The following is an 18,901-nucleotide window of genomic DNA, read 5'->3' on the forward strand; positions in this document are numbered from 1 at the left end:
TCAGTGAAGGAAAATAATATTTGTCCAGCTGGACAGGCCTCCCTTTGTGCAGGCTAAATGAATGTTGAGCTTCCTGTCTGCCCTGTCAGGGAGAGTGGCACAGACTGTATGCAGCAGCGAAGAAGCAGAGCGGAGTGCGGGGAGCTGTTTGGAGTTTGACAGGGATTATTAAAATCAGAGCAGATGACGAGGAAAAAGGGGCGAGAGGCGGAGTGTGAGAAAGCCAAATTGACACAGACACTCTCCATTACCTTCCACTTGACTCGCGTTGATGACATTGTTGATATGAGACCCAGCAACGCGGCGCCGGTGTGGGATTGGCTGTTAGCATCAGCGTTAAGCACCACAGGGTGGATGGGTGGGTGTGGGTGTGGGTGGGGGTGGCCCTCAGTTATGGCAGAGACGTAAGGAGATGAGTTGTTTATTTAAAGCCTCGACTGAAGAGCATCTCACCTCATTGTTTATTTATTTGGTCTATATTATTATTTTTTGGGGCTGTGTTAACTCACTGTAGTGTCAGTAGGTGGAAGTGGTTAGAGACTGAGGCAATGCATTTTGATCAGGGGCTCCTCCTCTAAATGACTTCCCGAAAGGAAAGAGGAGGAAGAAACTGTTTTTGCCGATGATAAGCTTCCATTCTTTTCAGATGTTTCAGGTGCAGTTGATTTGTGCCGCCTAATAAGACTCCTGTTTGAGGAAATTTCAAATCATTCTAAACCACATGACTCCGGGCGTGTGTGTGTGCGTGTGTGTGTGTTCAGCGTCTTGACAGACAGCTGTGATAATACAACACTCCAGATCTATGCTATTTGATGTCAGTCTAAATTGTTGATTTAATCCTGACACCAGCGCTGTCTTTCTCATTATTTTGTTTTATGAACTGGTACATGTCAGGTGTAGTGTTTCTAATATTATACGGTAAGGTCACCTCGCTCGTCTTCTCTCTGTTTCCTTTTTTCCCCTGCAGAGCAGCATGGAGTGGCCGGGGGATTTTCCTGAAGACCATTCCTTTGTGGAGCTGCTGGTTCCGGGGTTTTCCAGTGAGCTGGACTTTGAACAGCTCCTGAAAGACACAGAGGAGAAACTCAATCTCAACGCCAACAGGTCAGTCAGAGTAGAAAAAAGCATCAACTTAAAATGCCCTTTTCTCTTTGAATTTGACATTTCCCCCAATCCCTTTGACTTGATCTTCAAGCGGATTGAAATGAAGTACCGTCGCACAAAGTCACCCCAAATAACGAGATGCAGACGTGACGGTAAAGTTTTGAAGCAGTGTGTTTTGGAGGACTTATCTCCTGGTGAGGCCTTCCATTTCATTCTGTGTATCTCAGGTGAATGACAGGAAGCAGAGCACAATATAATGTGCAATTAAGTAGACGGACATAACACTAACAAATGTTAAACAGCAACTTTGACAAGAATTAAAGCTTCATGTTTACTTTGATGGATTATATTTCCTCTCAGAACATTTTCACTCCTGTGGAAGTTTGTTGTTCATACAGCACAAAGATAAAGGGCAAAAAAAAAAGGCTTACTCTGAAGGTGGGAAAACAAGCTTTGATTTGTTTTATGCTGACTATGTGCAGACATTAGCAGGATCATTTTAAAGAAAAGAGCAACCTGCATGACTGACAGACTTGGAGAAAAAAAAACAGCAGTAATATTATTTACACTGGCAGCGATACCAGCAATGTTCCAGAGGTAGAAATATGAATTCATGACTAAAAGTTAAATCCATATTTTTGTTGGTCTGTTTTACTTTCTCTCTCTTCCTCTTTGCTACTCTATCTTTCTCCAGATCTCCCCGCAAAGTTCAGTAATGTCGATCTCCTGCATGAAGTCCAATTTACCAATCTGAAACTGCATAAATACTTAACTGAGAGAAATTTCCTTAGATTGTTTTGCTATGCTTTGCACATTAGGAAAAAGAAAAGGGACAAGCTATGACTGTCCTTTCACTGTGCAGTCCAAAATGCACCAAACCTAGAAAACTCTCCACGCTGCAGTCTCACACACAGTGCATAACTTAAGGCATTGGCTCAAACATATAGTAGCGTACACGGAAAGGGAGATAACTATGGGTTTTAGACTGACCACTTAATTGCAGTGTTGGTAACTTGTTGTCTGCCATAAGCAGATTTATCTCAATAAACTGATTTGTCACATGCATGTAAATGTAGTCTGCGTCTATTGGATTTGATCTATTCACCACTGTCGAGGGCTCGCACTGAAATTAAATTGTTCATGGTTACATATTGAGCTTCATAAAAGGGCCATGATCAAACTTTAAGAATTACAGAATCTTTCTTGGTGGTTCAATTTTATTAATTACCAGAGCAATCTTCTCATCATACGTTATCGAATAACCCCCCCCCCCCGCTGTGCACTGTCACTGAAGATTGAAATACAGATGTCTGTCAATGATGGTGGACATTGGGGAGCACAAATACAGTGGACTGATAAAGAGAGAGACATAGAGGGGAGAGACGAAAAAGAGAAATCTATATTTCAGGTCTTTTATCGTTTGTGTCGTTGTGAGGCTGAGGGCAGATGATGAAGAACAGGCTAAATGTAGCAAGTGAACAAAGCCTCACTCTGGCACCATTAGTGTCGGGGACTCATCCCTTCGTCACTCTCTCCCTCCATCTCCCTCCCCTTCTCTCTCTTTCTTTCCTTCCTCCTTCTAAATGGGAACATAATAATTGAAGATTCCACATCTTGAAACGAAAACCCTTGGGTAGGTAATTCAAGGCTTATTACCGGGCCAGGCCATTTTTCTGCTTTCTAAGCATTAAAGGGTTATTTTGTGTTCCTGCAGATGGGAGAGGAATAACCATTATGAGAACAAAGCGTCCAGATAATGGAGAATGGGGCTAAAAATAAGGCAATCCTCCTCTCGCCGTGGGGGACCACTGGTCAGTGTCTGTCAGGCTGCAGCTAACTTCCTCCCAGACTACTTCAGGACAGCCCTTTTTTCTGTCGGGACAAATCCAAGCAGACAAAATCTTGCAAGGCCTCTCTTTCGCATCAACCAGGGTGGGCTGCAGACATGTACGCACCCACACACACACACACACATTCACAGCTCACTCACCTGCTGCCTAATTGACTTATCAGTGTCTGGGACAAATTACGGAAGTAGAGGAGAGGAAAGGGAAGCTGAGAGATGGAGGAGACAGGGCTGCCCACACCCGTGAAGGACTTCAACCTGTTTATGGGTCAAAATGACTGGCCTGCTCCCAGTTCTCAGATGTCAGAGATTTGCCTAAGAGCTGCTCCCTAATTGCAGGAGATTAAGATAGGCTGACAACGGAGCTGGCTCCCCCAAATTGAAACGCTGTAATCCATCAGTTTTCATCAGTTGGGACAGTGGCGCGGTGCAGAGTTGAGTGGGGATTGGGGCCGGCGGTGTGGTAGGCCACCTGGAAAAGACCTTTAATGAAGTGTCAGCATAGGCCTGGAGAGTGCAGACAGGCCTCTGGTTTCACACTGGCAAGGCAAATGGCTCTCGCTGGTCGCCTGCCAATCTTGATCAGGGTACGATATCAATACTTTTGAATTTGATTCGGTGTGCGTGTAAGTTCCTCTGATTATCAGGATTTTTTGTACGTGTACAAGCAAGCGGAGCTGCCGCAGTAAAATATCGTGCGAGGTTCCTTTCCAATGAACAAAAATACTGATCTGTAGTCCCTGCAGTATGTAGTTGATTTTGTGTTTAGCTGTGCGTGACACGTGTGTTAAGTTAGTATATCAGCTGTATCGGTTCTCCGGTATCATTGGCTGGGCCGGCTGGCTGGGGGGCTGAGGACTGAGGCCACTAAGTGGGCGACAGACTGGGCCAGGACGGGATCTGTTTTCAGCCTGTTCATTCAGGCTCATTCACTCCTTTTCCCCTCGCAGAATGGGGCCCTTTGATGGAGGAGATATTTAGTTCTCAGGCGGCTGGTTTGGCACTGACTGGAGCTGGGGCTTATTTGAAAGGGATCTTCCTGCCCCCGTTGCCTCCAACCCCCCACCTCCTGTAGGCGAGCGGAGGGGAGCGGAGCGCGACAGACAGACAGCCCCACAGCAGCCCACCCACACTAAATTAATTCTGACAAGGAACTTAAGATAACGTCAAAGCGCTGACTAATCGCGGGATTGGGTTTCTGTAAGTCAGGGAGCTGTGAAATGTGCCATCATATCTAATAAAAGACCTCCGGTTGTTCCCTTTCTATCTCAGCGGTGGTGAAGGTTGGGGGGGGAGTATGGTTGCGGTGTCGACTGTCAAGCTAGACCGGTCTGAAAAACAATTAGATTTCACTTCAGCAGTGAAAGTGCAAGTGTGTGTGCATGTGTGTGTGTGTGTAAGTTAGGGTAAGATGATTGACATGTTTGTCAAGAGGCCTAAAGAATCCTTTCCTCACAGTTTCCTCTGCCTCTTTTCTCATTCTGCGGCTCTTTTGTCGAGTTCTGCTCTGGCGTTTTTGCCATTATGGCTTTGTCCATTGTCGTCTTCACTCAGAAAGTTGAATGGTTTTATTTTCTGTGACTTCTTCTGTTTTCTACCCATTTTTACCTTTCTCTTCTCTCATTCTCTTTCTGTCTCTTTCCTCGGCGTCTGAGCTGCTGGCAGTGGAAGTCATCAGGTTCGGAGCTAATCCTGCCAAGTTGATTAGGCTGCAGGTAGCTTTTACACCGGCGGGCAAAAGGTCGCAACATTGTGGAGAGCTGGATGGACTTCTTGACACAGACCATCCACGTTGACTTTATAACTTACAGCACAAGGCCCTAAGGAGGAGTAATTGAAAGGCGAGAGCAAAGAAAAGGAAATTAGGAAAGTAAGAGTTTTGAGGAGGAAAGAAAGAGGGGAAATGGAGAGAGAAAATCTGTGCAGGCTCGGCTTGAAAATGTAACTGAAGAGGCAAGTGCTGCTGCTGTAGCCATTAGAGTACACTGTTTTGTTGAGTGAAGGCAGGAGTGAGATGATGGGGAGTAGAACTAGAGAAAGAGTATGAAGCATAAAACCCATTTTCTTTCCTGTCTTAGTCTATGGCCTCATATGGGTTTCAAGCCAACAATCTCTTTCTGTCGTGTCCACATGTGGCTAAAATTGAATCTCAGGGAGACTGCTCTAACACTTCAATCCCAGGCTATCAAGGTGGATGTCCTGGGAAGCTTAATCCGACCTCAATTCTGTTATCAAACCGAGTAACAAGAGAAAAGCCACCCAGTTCATCACCGCGCTGTAGGTCTACTTACGTTTTTCTGCTTTTAATGAACTTCAGAGAGCCGGTGAAAAGTGAGCTACAGATGGAAGCCCATTCGAAACCTGCTGTCTGTGTGAAGTCCTGGGGTAGAGCCCAGAACGAACATCCATGTTTATGATGTACTATAAACACACATACAGTGCTCTGTGCTGCCATTTAATCTACAGCGAGGTTTCATTACAGAACATAGAAATCTATGCTAAAGATTTAATTTAGATTTCTCAGTCTTAAATGTGTATTTCTCCTCTTTGTATTTTGCCCCACCTTACTTTTCGTTTCTTTTCTTTTTAGAAAGGAGAGGGCGCATATAGTTATTTTAAGTGTACTGTATCCAGAACTACATTTTCTCAGAAAGTCATTGCTATATTCTCCTTAGAGAAAGCAAAGTCAGAGGTCGCGCAAACAAACCAGCTTCTGAACAGTCCTTTGTGTTGTTTAAAGTGGTGTCTATTAATTTTACACACAGTGCCGTCAGCTACCCCGGGCCATGCTGGTTATGCTTTGACCTTGCTGAAACTGTGTTTTACAGTTAGTGAGCTTTGGGCAAAGCATAGTTAGGAGTTGCAGGCACTCATACAATCTGTCACAAGTAGAGGCAACATCTTTCCCATGCACTGTTTAGCTCAGTAATGTAGACACACAGAGACACGGCGCATACAGAGGGAGGTGGGGGGAAAAAAATTGTGATAAAGACCTGCTTTAATGCAGAGCTTGATAGTTTTCTGCCTGGCATCAGATCACGCCATGCACACAAAAATACACTTACTTTATAATCAAGGTTTCTGTCAGTCAGCAAGTTGGTGTCAAGAGAATAAAGCGATGCGTCATCTGGCCTGCCTAAAGAGCAGGAAGAAGAAGAAGAAGAAGAGATAGTTAAAGAGAGAGAGAGTGATAGTGTTCAACCTAGAGGATAGCAGTTTGTAACAGTCTATAACATTTTATCCCCTCGCGTTTTTCCCCCTCTGAAACGAAAGTGTGTCAGATTGAACGGTTATTTAATGTGTTGCCATTGTAAGACATCTGGATGCGTTCATGGCCCGGGAGCAGGCAGGAGGCGGTTTATAGACCTGCGGTAGGGGATGAGCTGTCTGATGGGGAAATGGCACTTTGGCTCTGTACCATGTAACACACACAGACACAGATTCACACACAGTTTGGAAGTTTAGAATACAGACAGTAGGGATATAGATAATAAATAAATAAAGATATAATAATCTATATATAATATATATATATATATATATATATATATATTCTCATTAGCTATTGATTAGGTATTTAATTACTTGACTAATCAATGATGTATTAAATTAATTTGAAAAGTTTGATGTTCTAACACAAAAACAATGCTCACAACTGTCACCGATACATTTTGATTTATTTTATTTTCTTAATTGATTTTCCACCCTGCCTTTTCTGTATGCACTACCACATACACACACATTCATAGAAAGAAACACAGTCACACACAGAACACAATAACAGCACCATAACATGTTTAATTATGCAGGTATGTTAGCCTGCAGACACACACACATACTTACTCACTGCCTTACATGGCCAAATATATATGCATGGATTTGCATGGAAATGACTAAACATGTCGAGCCCAAAGATGTCATTTCTAATCTGTCATATTAAAGGGGAAACAGAATAGCTGATGCAGTCTGTTAAAATCAAAAGAGCTGTGTTTGTGTGTGTGTGTGTGTGTGTGTGTGTGTGTGTGTGCGTCATGGGGAAGAAGTAAGACGTGAGACGGCAAGAAGCGTGTGTCTCAGATGCCTGCCGATGCCTGTAACTCCACTTCACACCAGATGCTTAGCACACACTCACACACTGATATATCGATGTCTGTGTTCATTACTGTTGATGCTTCTGTATCTGTCTTCTCGCGGCACGGCCACTGAATGAGAGTGAGGGAGAGCCAAACGTGATGTGGTGTGATGTGTAGGTCCGTGTGTATCTTCATCACGGTGTCTGTGTGTTATGCGTGACTGTAATGTGGGTGGTTTCGTGTATTGTCCCTGTGTGTTTATGGTGCGCCGGCGGTGTCTTTATTTGGGTATGTTTGAATGACTGGGGTGTACTTAATCTCTCGAGCGTCTCCTTTCAAAATAAAGAGACTTTCCCAGCAGATCTTGACAGTCAAACACGACTCGGTAAGGGAGCAGTTTAAAATTAACAATGAATAGCTATGTGCTGGTAAACATTTTAGAGATGGACCAGCTCCAAACCAGTCGTATGGTAAAAGCAACCCATTTTTAACATGAATTACTGTCACGTTTAAATTGTCATCTTTCTGCATACTTTACTCTTTTCTGTTATGACTGTTTGGGGGGTATTTCCACTCAATTTCCTCAGTTAACATTTATTTTGCTTCACTCTTGTATTCTTGGTAATGTACACTGCCTCAGCTCTCAGACTTACACAACACACCTCCCTTTCTCTCAGCATTGAACAGCAGCTGAAGGAGCTCCAGGCCAAAATGGGCGATTCCAGGACAGGAGAGCGTCCGCCGAGCCCTTCAGAGTGCCTGCAGTGGTTCAACCTCAGAGCGCATAACAGTTTCAGGCCTGTTACCACGGGGCATCAAGAGCTCATGGACTTCTTCAGAGCTTTGGTAATACATAAGGGTGATGATGACAATGACTGATGATGTTGATAATAATAATAGTCCTATTTATTTGAAATATTTCACTTTTAATAAAACTGTAGCATTTTTTTTTTTAAATGAGAAACCCTGAAGACTGATAACTGATGGCGGTTATGTCGATCATAATGACTTCATCATCAGTCTGCACTGTGCATCCTCAATTTTCCACTTAATTGCACAGGCATTCTGTTATTAACACTATCTGTTGCTCTGCAACCCTGTTTATTAATAAGACCTTCAGATGTAAGACAACAGCACTGAAATGAAAAATGGATTTGGTTTCGAATCACATTAAAACAAACTTTTGGGCTCAGTTGTGCACCCTTGTGATGTAGCTAATGAAAATCCAGTGACATTAACATCTCGACTCCTACCTCTGTTCCACTCAGCAACAGTACCTGAGGTCTGAAGAGGAGGGAAAAGAGGAAGTGACCCTTCAGCTGCTGCTGAATGTGTCTGCCCAGTGTGGGGTCTGCTTTCCTTGTACCCCTACTTGTTGCTCCTCTCTTCATCCCCAACTTACTGCCTCCTCCGTCCACTTAGTGCACACAGTCAGAGATGACACTTCAATAGAGGTAAAATACTGAATGATTTTAAATTTAAATTGTCTATATGTACATTAATAGTAGTTTCTAACATAATTTTGATAGGGGACAACATACACAGTCCTCCTTCTGTGTAAAAATGCATTTAAAAGTACAGCTGATGCAAATATGAGGAACAAATTGTGCCAATTACATAAAATTTGCCTTAGAAAAAAGGATCCTTCTATCGCCAGTATGAACAGGATGAAAGATTGAAGTGACCTATAGTGCTTTTAATATACATATGGCCATGAAAGTATTGGTTAAAGACAGACTTGAGTTAAGTGTATGTTTAAATAAAGATATTCTTTCCTGCTCTAGTATTTGCTCTGTTCACACTGTGCACGTTGTTGTTATACAGATACCCTGTCAATGTGCTGTCATTGATTATCAGTGTTTTACCCTTTACACTTACCCTTCATCTTATTATTTCCTTAAGATCCAAGACGTGTGGGATGACGTACGTCTCCAGCTGCGTCGCCACCTGCTGGACCGGCTGTCTTCCCGCAGCCCTGAGCATCCTGGACTTGGGCATATTTCCATTCTGTCCATCCCTGAACGGGTCCACTGTCTGCAGCAGCTGTTCTTTCTTTACCCCGAGTGTGAGGTGCTCACACATTACCAGGTGCAGTATAACAGTGTCAATGCAATGATGAGAAATAGTTTTCTGCATGAATAAAATAACTAATAGTGTTTCAGACTCACACATACCAATTATTTTACACTGATATATCATTTTGATTATTACTGCAGGGTCTGAGAGGCCAGTCTGTGCTGGGTCTTCTCTCTGCACTGAGCTCAAGCCCAGGCGGGGAGACCGGCTTTGACAAACTGGCTGTAGGCTTCCGCTCTGTGGTTCCAGCTCTGACCCAAGCCGTCACAGATGAGCTCCACGTCCTTTCAAGAGTAGCAGAACCACACGCCATTCTGGGTTTTCTTAATGTGGCCTACTTCAGCACTGTGGCCCGAGAACTGGCCTCCCTGATGGAGCGAGAATGTGAGATGGCCCTGAGGGACAACACAACACTCAGCAGCAAGATTAAGAAATATTCAGCCAGGTCCAGGGCAACTGTTGGTAAGTGGTTCTTTTAAAATAGTTTATCCAATAGTTATTTTACACTTTCTCCTCAGTCTGTTTTCTTTCCACGAGTAGTTCTCAGAGTTTATTCAGATGTTCCTTACAGCTTTTTTCCCTCCACCGTTTCTGCCTTCTTTCTTTCCTCTCTCTTCGTATTGTTACCCAATAGAGGCTAGCAATTTTCTCTCTCCCTTCTCTCCATTTTTACTTCTCTGTTACTTTCCAACTGTAGTGTGTAGTGATCTGAGCCGCAGCCAAGGCCTCTGTAAGAGATTGTCAGTAACTGCTGTTTCCATTGTAATTGCTTTCTGTTTACTGCCCTCTTTTCTTGTCTGACTCACTTTCCTCTTTACCAACAAAAAGAGAAGAGCAGCATTTCCAGAGCCAAGGCTTCATTTGAAACTATTTCTAAACACTGTTTACCACACAGTTTATCTATAACTGCGACGAGCTATAACGCCAAGAAACGTCAGTGTCATGCACAAGGTCTGTTGACAGCATGTCTAAATCAGAAATAATTCAGCTTCACCTTGAGTCTAAGGCTTTATGTATGGTAACATTTTGGAGAATGGTTTGTCCTCTTTACAGGAATTCAATAAAATAAAATAAAGGTGATTAAAACATAACAAGAGCAGAGCAGCAGCAGCAGCACCTTCACACATCTCATGACCTTACAGTGGAGAAATTGATTAATCCTAACCTCCCTCCCAGTCATGTTGAGAACAAGGGCGGCTGAGAGAGAATTGCTGTGAGTGAGAGCAAGGCTCAACACAGTGTCTCGACCTTGTTACATAGTGGGCTGGGTATTTGAGAGGAAAACGAATATGTAGAAGCACTTTTAACGTGCACAAATGTAGAACGTGTCACTGTGATGGATCAGGCAGTGATGTCATACACTGAGACAAGAGAAGAGCGCAGACCTTCACACGCCGTGTCACTTTTGATACTTAATTCCCTCCATATTCTCTTTGTTTGTTTCATATTGGCCTATTTACAGCTTGCCGAAGGTAAAGATTCACAATAAAAAAAAAAGCAAAAAAAGTGTGTGAGCCATTGTTTACTTTTTCAAAAATGGTGCACATGTCAGCTTCCCTGAGGAACGGGGAGAAGAGTGCTTTTACATCTGCCATTCTTCGATAAACACACCACCAGCCTTGTGTCTTTTTTCCTCCCTCTCTCCCTCCCTCCATCTCTCTCTTCCCATCTCCCTCTCTGGTTTTTACTTTCCCTCTCCTTAAATGTGAGATGAGAGGAGGCAGCCAGGATAATTGGCCATGCGTCAGTTGGGCTGTTTGATCACGTAACGCGGCGGAGGCTACACACCTACGTGCCGCTCAACAAACCGTCAAATGTAGCACCGGAGGCAGAACACGGCTCCAAAGGGAGCGGGGGACCCGTGCTGTGTAATGATGGTAAAATGGAGCAGTTTTGCCTGTGCTGGGTTTTATGTGTGTGTGCGTGTGTGTGTGTGTTTGTTTGACTATCAGCTGCAACACAGCTTTGAGGGCTACAACTGGGATTACATTTTTGTGTTGTTCATGTTTTAAGACAAACCCCTCCCACACCCCCTTCCAAAAAAAGCTCAAGAACCCACATATCCACCACCCAAACGCCTGTGGCTCCTTAAGAGCCAAAGCTTGAACATTAATGCATAATCTGCTTTCACACTCTACTGTCTATACTGTACTGCTACGCCCATAATTGTCAAGACAATTATGACAGTGGTTCGGAAAAAAAAAAAAGTGAATCTATTTTCATAATCATCCAATGACTCCTTAGATCTCACCCTCCTTCCCTGCTGTGTTATTGTTTATTCCTGCAGTAGAGGCAGGCGGTAGGTATATTTTGATAAGAGCCATGCCTGGGAGACTCTGCAGGCTCCCAGGGGAGCAGCGCTGTCTGTAGCATCAGCCACTGTCAAACCACTGAACCATTTAACAGCGTTCACGGCGAGATCTGCCTCCTCTTTTAACCCTACCGACTCAAAGGCAGGCTCTGACATTGTACCTAGACAGATGTGAAGGGTCTCAGCCTCCTCTGCACCCCCCTCCCCTCCTCTTCCTTTTCTCCATCTCCCCAGCGTCCACTTCCTCTCCCTTTTTCTTTTCTTGTCTTTTCCCATTTTCCTGTAGTTTTCCAAGTGTAATGGGGTGAGCAGTGAGACTGGGGAGTGCGCTAGATAGGTTGGCTGGTCAGGAACAATACAGGCTTTAAACCTTACTAACACACCTCAGTGAGTCTGCAGGGGAGTGGGTGGGCCAAGCTTGCATGCGCATGTCACTGTATGTGTGAGTTTGTGTGTGCTGGATTTTGCTGAAATAATGCAAATACTGCAATGTAGATTTGTTTCCAGTGTTAGAGTTTTGGTGGGATGTAAAGGTTACAGTTTAAATACTTTATCATCTAACTTCTCCTCAATTAAAGCTGCATTTGAGCATGAAATTTCTCAATAATAGAATAAATTTGCAACCTTGAAATTTAGTTATTGCTTCAAATTTTAGTGACCGGAATTTGCATAACCCAAAGAAACAACAAAAAATTGTTATGTGGCAAGTTTTACTGTGTTTTTACATTTTATTTTTCACCTTGATGTATGTATGTGTGTGTGTGCATGTGTCACCTTTGAACATATGTCATATGAACACGTCTGCCCATCTGTGTGTGTGTGCGTACTAATTGCTGGCTTACTTAGAAAAATCATGTGATCAAGAGTCATTTTAACCTCCCCTTTAAAAACGCATCATTAAATTACCATATGGCATTTGTAATTTTTCAGACGTATGCACAGAGGATCCGTGTTTTCGTAGGACATCAAAAGCTTTCACTCCAACTTCTATGCATACACTCATACAATTTATTCCTTAACAATCGACCACAGAGGTGAAGTCCCAGGTTGGGAAATTCTGTGCAAACACTGTGCAACCTCATTTTGATAGCGCTGATTTGAATTCCACTTCCACTAATTTCCCCATATGTTACATTGGCAGCTCCCTATAGATAAAAAAAAAAAGAATTGAGTTCGAACATGTATAGCAAGCACATTCACCCCCTCGCCGCTCCTCTCCCGCACCCCCACCCCCCTCGCCCTTTCTGGCTCTTTGAACTCTTTCTCGGAGAAAAAGCACAGCAGCCTATTCAGCGGGGAGAGAGGTTCTGTAGTGACGCGAGATAGCTCGGCTGCGGCTCCGTCTGCCATTGGAGGTGCTTGTGGGGATTGAGGCTACTTGGGAATGGCGTTTGTTAATATTTATTAAGAGCAGCTCCTCACTAGATCATATCTCTGCCTGAGTTTATACACACTGTCAGCCAGGGATGTGCACCTGCATGCTGCCATGTAATTATGGGCTAGGTAAGGGGGTTTGTGTGTGTGTGTGTGTGCGTGTGTGTTTGTGTAGACGTGGGCGTATGTGTTTGCACGATGCTCCTAGTTTATGGATGATGCTTTTTTCCTTGTAGATGATGAGAATGTCTTGTTTAAGAAAGTTACCACACCGAGCAACTGGTTGTTTACTAATCTTAATGAGAAGAGCTGAGACTTTACTCTCTGCTTGTGTTTACGTGTGTCTGTGTTCATTTTCTCTAAATCATGGCACCAATGAAATCACAGAGAAGAATATGTTTCACGGCCCTTGAGAATGTGTATTATGCTGGCCATTTTTTTTTTTTTTCCCCCATTTCCTCCGAGTCGTCACAATGGCTTTTGTGTATCACTCTTGAAAAGCTCAAGGATATGAACATTTTCCTGGCACCTTCTATTGAGAAAGCACAGACAAAGATGGCTAGCTTATTGAGAGCAGCCAGCACTTCGTGATGAAGAGTCAGTGTGATTCGCCGAGGGCTTGAAAACAATAATGTGAACAAGGGCACTAAACAAGTCTGCTTTAATGAAATGCTCCCATCAAGACAATACATTCCTCTGTGTTCTTCATCCAGGCTCCTCAGTTCAAGTATGCGGAGGAAGCCAGAGAAATCTTAACCCCTATCTCACTGTCAATTCAATATTTACCACAAAGAGAGTCGGACACAAAGAGGAGGACAGAGAAACAAACCAAAAGCAGAGAAAAAGTACACCACCATCACAGCTCCACCTCCTCCTTCGTAAGGCGACTTAATTGAGATATCAAATATTGCTACTTTCCCCTTCTGTGAAGGGCAGGCGACCCCTGCTATGGCCTGGTTGGACAGCACCCAGGGAAAAGGCCACAAGAGACCGTGGCTTGTGTGGTTTGTGTGCTTGTATGTGTGCGTGGATGTGTCAGAGTGAATCACAGCAGGAGGCCTCCCATAATAACGCTGTCTGAGTGAGCAGTGGGCCGCAACTGACGAAGAGGACCCCATCTGTCACAGAGCCTAGCGGGCGGTCCACAGTGGCTCACAGCCTCGCCACGTACACACACATACATGCACGGACGTACCCCAAAGCACCCCCATGACCCTGCCTGACACCCTGTGGACACATGAAGAAGTCATGGGTGCACAGAAAACTCAGGGACAGAAAGAAACACATAGAAGTGCTCAATAACCATACTATTAAGCCCCAAGAGCCTATGATAAGAAGTTGTGCACAAATACACACAGGCACACACACACCACACAATTGGGATGGATCAGCCCATTTTGATCTAAGTCCTTGGTGTTATGTTGGTTAACATCTGTTTCAGTGTGGATCCCAGACAGCTTACAGAGAAAAGTGCATTCAGTAGTGGCCACTGCAGTAGAAACATTTTGTTAAGTCATATATTTTACTTGTCGCTTTGTTTTCACTGCTGCTGCTACTTCTTTCACAGTTTTATTCTTTTAAATAGTTTTAATTGTTTTAATGGACGTTTTGTGTGTTTGTGTGTGTGTGCATTGTCGAGTTTGGACTTTCTGTTAATTTTGTTACAGTCCAAGTTTGGAACTCTTTTAAGTTGTGTTCTTTTCCTGGGACAAGAGATATTTTGTTTCAGTTCTGGTTTTTAACCAGGCCACTATGCCCTGTGGAGTTCCACTAGTGTCAATGCTTGGCCCACTTCTACTGAGTACTGTTCAGATTTTGACAAGAAACAAGAATACCAAGAAAAAAAAAAACCCAAAAACCTTGCAATGACTCTGCTGCTCGATGCTTCTGCTGCTTTGACTCTTTTTTGTTAATTGTGCGTATTAACTTAAATGAATAAAGACAAAACACACACACACACAGAAAAGTGGAAAATAGTGTGCATACATTCATTCTCCATCCTTTGGAAACATAGAGTCACACCAGAGATGTGGGTGTTATTCTGGGCTGGTTCACACCCAGAAGTCAAAAAGCTGATTCATTCTTTTATTTATCCAGCTGGTTAGATCTGACTCAGCTTGTCCAAAATGCAGCTTCCAGGATCAATAAAATTACTTTGCACTGTTCACTAACTTTACATGTCGAATTATGTATTATGCATTTTATGCAATACGTAAAGCAAGTTGTCTGATGTTTAAGACGTGCTAAAATTGCCATTCCTTCTGAAATTCCACATTCATTATCTCTCTGGTTCTGATAAAACCGAATGCTTACATCACCTGCAGAGGGTGTTGTACAACAAACACAGAAAGCTCATCTCCACATATCGTGATTACATGGTAAATGGAACAGGAGACTAGTTGGGTAGTGTGGTACGAGAGAGTCAGACCACCCCTCTGATGGTCTGATTTACACTACAGAGAGGGCAGAATGAGAGAAAGAGAGGAAAATGAGGGGCAGAGGATGAGAGAGGGAGAGATGCTGTGCTGGAGAGAAATTAAATCAGTGGCTAAATTATTGCATGATTGCCCATTCCCCAAAGACTTGGGCATCATTTGGTAGAAAGTGTCTAATAATTGGTTTTCGGCCATGTCAGACACATGCAATTCCCCCTACTAATGGCTCTGTTTGGAAGAACTGGGCCTCCTGGGTCAGAGAAGGACAGAAAATAGCCAGACGGCAAAAAGCGCCCTACGCCCTTCTCCTTTTTTTTTCTCAGATAAATGAGGGAACGAGAAAGAGAGACACAGAGAAGGGGAGAGAGAGATGGCAAGAAGGAGAGAGAGTGTGTATGTGAGCGAAGAGGAAATGAAGTGGCAATAAGTGCAGCCAAAGGGGAAATGCTCTTCACCGTGAGTTTAATACATCAGACTGGGGATTTGGCAGCCCGCCACACAGCAATTGTTTACCTTTTTGCTCACTGGCTGCATCTGTTCTGTTTTGTAAACGGCACTAAACTATTCGCCCGTAAACACCGGAATCAATAACAACTGCTATGGGAATTCCCTTATCCCGCCCCTCCCTCTCTTCCCCATGTTTTCATCCCTAACCACCACCCCTTTCCCTTCCCCAAGATCTCCTCCTCTCTCTCTCTCTCTCTCTCTCTCTCACACTGTTCCCTGCCAGTCAAGAACAGTGTGTGTGTGTGTGTGTGTGTGTGTGTGTGTTTGCGAGAGTGTGCCGTGGAGCTGATGGTGGAACCCACAGGAGAGACAGACAAGAAGAAGACTGATGGCTCGCCAAAAATACCTGCTCTGTTTGTTTTGTTTGTTTTTTTTCCTTTTGTGTTACATTGTTGTCATTGTTAAAAGCTACAAACTGAATCCTTTTGTGTTACATTGTTGTCATTGTTAAAAGCTACAAACTGAAACTGGCCACCGTAGACTTGTAGAATTCGGTATTTCTAGACATTTTTTTTATTTTATTTATTTTATTTTTTACAATATTCTTGCTCCATATCAAACATAAAATCCCCTCTTCTCCTCTCACGCACCTTTTGCCACGCGACATATTTCTTGACACATACTCGTTTGCTTCGAGGGCTTCTGATAAGGCGCGTACTGCTTTTTATGGTTATCACAGTAATAAAGCTAACCATTGATTTTCTTTTTTTTTTCTTTTTGTTTAGAAGAACATCCTCCACACTGTAATGTCATATGGAAGAGCTCTTATATAAGCATATCATTTTCGCCCCCTGCTTTCAGCGCCAGCCCTCCCTTATTGATTCTCAGTGCATTGACCTTTGGTTGAACTCTTCTGCATGCTAGTGCCCTTCCACATTCTGCTTCATGAGACATGCTATGCACTATGCTATATGACACACCTGGGTGCTTTTAAGCACACCCTCTCCATCAAGCGGCTATGAGAGCCTCCATTTGGCCTCACTGTTGTGACAAAGGTATAATGAGGTTTAGATGGCTGTGTACTAGACTGCTATGGCTATAGGGCTATTTGGCTAGGGAGACGACTATAAATACCTATATAGCCGGGGCGGCATGGCTCGATGAGAGGCTGAGGTAGAGCAGTGCTAAACATCAAGGTCATGCGCGACTACTTAGAGTGTGACTTAGTGAGCAAGTGAAACAGTTCTAGGGTCACATGTTGAAGGTATAAATGGAACGAACGGTTAGGAATGAGAAAGACAGAGGCGATGTCTTGGAAAAGGTGATGCCCCAGATGAAGTGACGGTTAATGGGCGAACGCCCGACAGAGGGTGCAGTGTGGAGAGTGAAAGCTTTTTTAGAGAATCCGGCGACTCTCTCCCTCTAATGCGTCCCTGTCTCATCTGGTTTGGATTGTTTACTCTCGAGTTGTTGACAGCTTTAGTTTGCCCCTGCGTCGAGGCACGGGAAGCTCCGTTGATTTGGTGGTGACTTCAGAAATAGACATGATTGTCGGAGCGTGTGTGAAATGTGCAAGCCTGGAGAACGAGGCTGGCACGTGGGTGTCAGCCAGGTCACGCATGTACACATGCAGCACCAGGTAGTCTCTCTCCAGCACAGACTCCCAATGGACCCCATTACAGAGGAGCTGCTGAGCTGCGGACCCATGCAGCTTAATTACACATACACACAATGCAGGCACGCGCGAGCCAAACACACGGCAAATAATTACACAGTTATTCGCATGTGATTTCATACACACGTGCACACACACACACGCGCGCGAATGAATACATGTATACACTTGGACTCGTAAACACAAACAAACTTGAGGTCAGAATATATTCCATGGTGACCACACAGTCTGGATGCAGTGTGGCAATTATCCTGCAAGACTGACATGTGCAAATGTGTGTGAAAGTCTCTCTCTACAAATCAAGTTATTCATAATGGCCTGCATTACATGCACATAAACACGTGTGCCCACCCGACAGACACAAACCACACAACAACTCATCGACTCTCTCTCATAAACACCCGTGTAAACATACACACATGCCTACGCAGAGAGAGAGTCAAACCTCATGCATGATTAAACTGGGCATCCTTGGGGACAGTGTGTTGTCATATTGTCAGATTTTGTTTAACAATATAGCAAAATTACATTAGGATCCAGAGGCAATAATGTTCCAATTATTGGAAAAGGGCCCCCCCCCTCTTCTTCTTTCCCTTCTCAACGCTCAATCATCTCCGTGCTTTCAGAGTCAAGGCTAATACTGAGCTCATCCATTCCCAAATGCCTTTGCAGAAGAGGAGCTCATTTAAGCGGACACACAAAAGTATTTGTGCATGTGTCTGGGAGTATGGCAACGCATCTCCCAGCCGCCCATTCTCCAGCTTAATGCGGAACATCCCCCGGGTGATGGCTTTGGCAGCCTCCAAAATGGGAAATCCATATTTGCCGAGGGGGTCATCGGCGGGTTAGGGGGAGAAAAGTTTTGTGCCGAGAAAGAAGGATGTGCATGTGTGACTTCTCAGGGAGCAAAGTTTTGCATATTTTTTCACTGACTCTTTGTTTATGCTGTGTATTGGGAAATCATGAATGGGTCGATATTTATAAGAGGTGCCGTGCAAGGCAAGAACTTGCGGAGGGGTGTGTGTGTTTTGATGAGTGCATAGAGGTTTCGGAGGTTTGGAGGTTCAGTTGAAAAACTGTTTTCATGAAACTGTTTATTACTTTGCCGAACTGTAAACCGTAATTCAGGTCGCACTCTATCTATCTGTCAGTCATACATTAACAAGATTAGTTTAGTTTATTTTTCCTCTTTTGCTTTCTTTTTTCACCCCTTCACAGCGCCGATGGAGCTTCCCATGAAAAATAGGAGCTTCAGTTTGACCTCCCACCAGCTGAGGGCGTTAACCCAGCTGGCCTGCACCCTGCTGGGGTTTGAGAGAATTGTGAAGGAGCTGGTCACCAATATGACCTTCATTGATTGTACTGGAGAGACTCCGTGTGTAAAAGGTATGACTTCATCCCCTAAAAAAACACATGTATTCATGTTAGTCATGTTATCAGAGTTGTATCGACTTCGGAGAGAGCACTGAGGTCATGTGACTTTGAGAAATCTCAGTAACCTGAGGTGCAGTTGACATTTTAGGATTAACTTTAAAGCCCGATTCGAGGTTCTTTAGTTCG

The 18,901-nt window shown here is 43.8% G+C and overlaps 1 protein-coding gene across 11 annotated transcripts in view; it reads left to right on the top strand.

The window, feature by feature from the left end:
* Window positions 1-18,901, top strand: part of kiaa0825 (KIAA0825 ortholog) — a 112,986-nt gene that overhangs the window by 3,879 nt on the left and 90,206 nt on the right. For 8 of the 11 annotated variants that reach the window (XR_003462275.1, XR_003462274.1, XR_003462273.1 and 5 more), the window contains exons 2-7: window positions 973-1,104; window positions 7,701-7,869; window positions 8,292-8,477; window positions 8,926-9,111; window positions 9,240-9,561; window positions 18,560-18,727. Coding sequence is in view for 8 of the 11 variants with exons in the window: in XM_027277860.1 (XP_027133661.1) it covers window positions 973-1,104; window positions 7,701-7,869; window positions 8,292-8,477; window positions 8,926-9,111; window positions 9,240-9,561; window positions 18,560-18,727 (1,163 nt within the window). In the remaining 3 variants the exon portion in view is untranslated. Of the gene's footprint in view, window positions 1-117; window positions 215-967; window positions 1,105-7,700; window positions 7,870-8,291; window positions 8,478-8,925; window positions 9,112-9,239; window positions 9,562-18,559; window positions 18,728-18,901 lie in introns of those variants that run through there. The other 3 variants (XM_027277861.1, XM_019276004.2, XM_027277862.1) reach the window with 2 other exon arrangements.

The sequence above is a fragment of the Larimichthys crocea genome, chromosome III, assembly GCF_000972845.2.
Source record: "Larimichthys crocea isolate SSNF chromosome III, L_crocea_2.0, whole genome shotgun sequence".
NCBI lineage: Eukaryota > Metazoa > Chordata > Actinopteri > Sciaenidae > Larimichthys > Larimichthys crocea.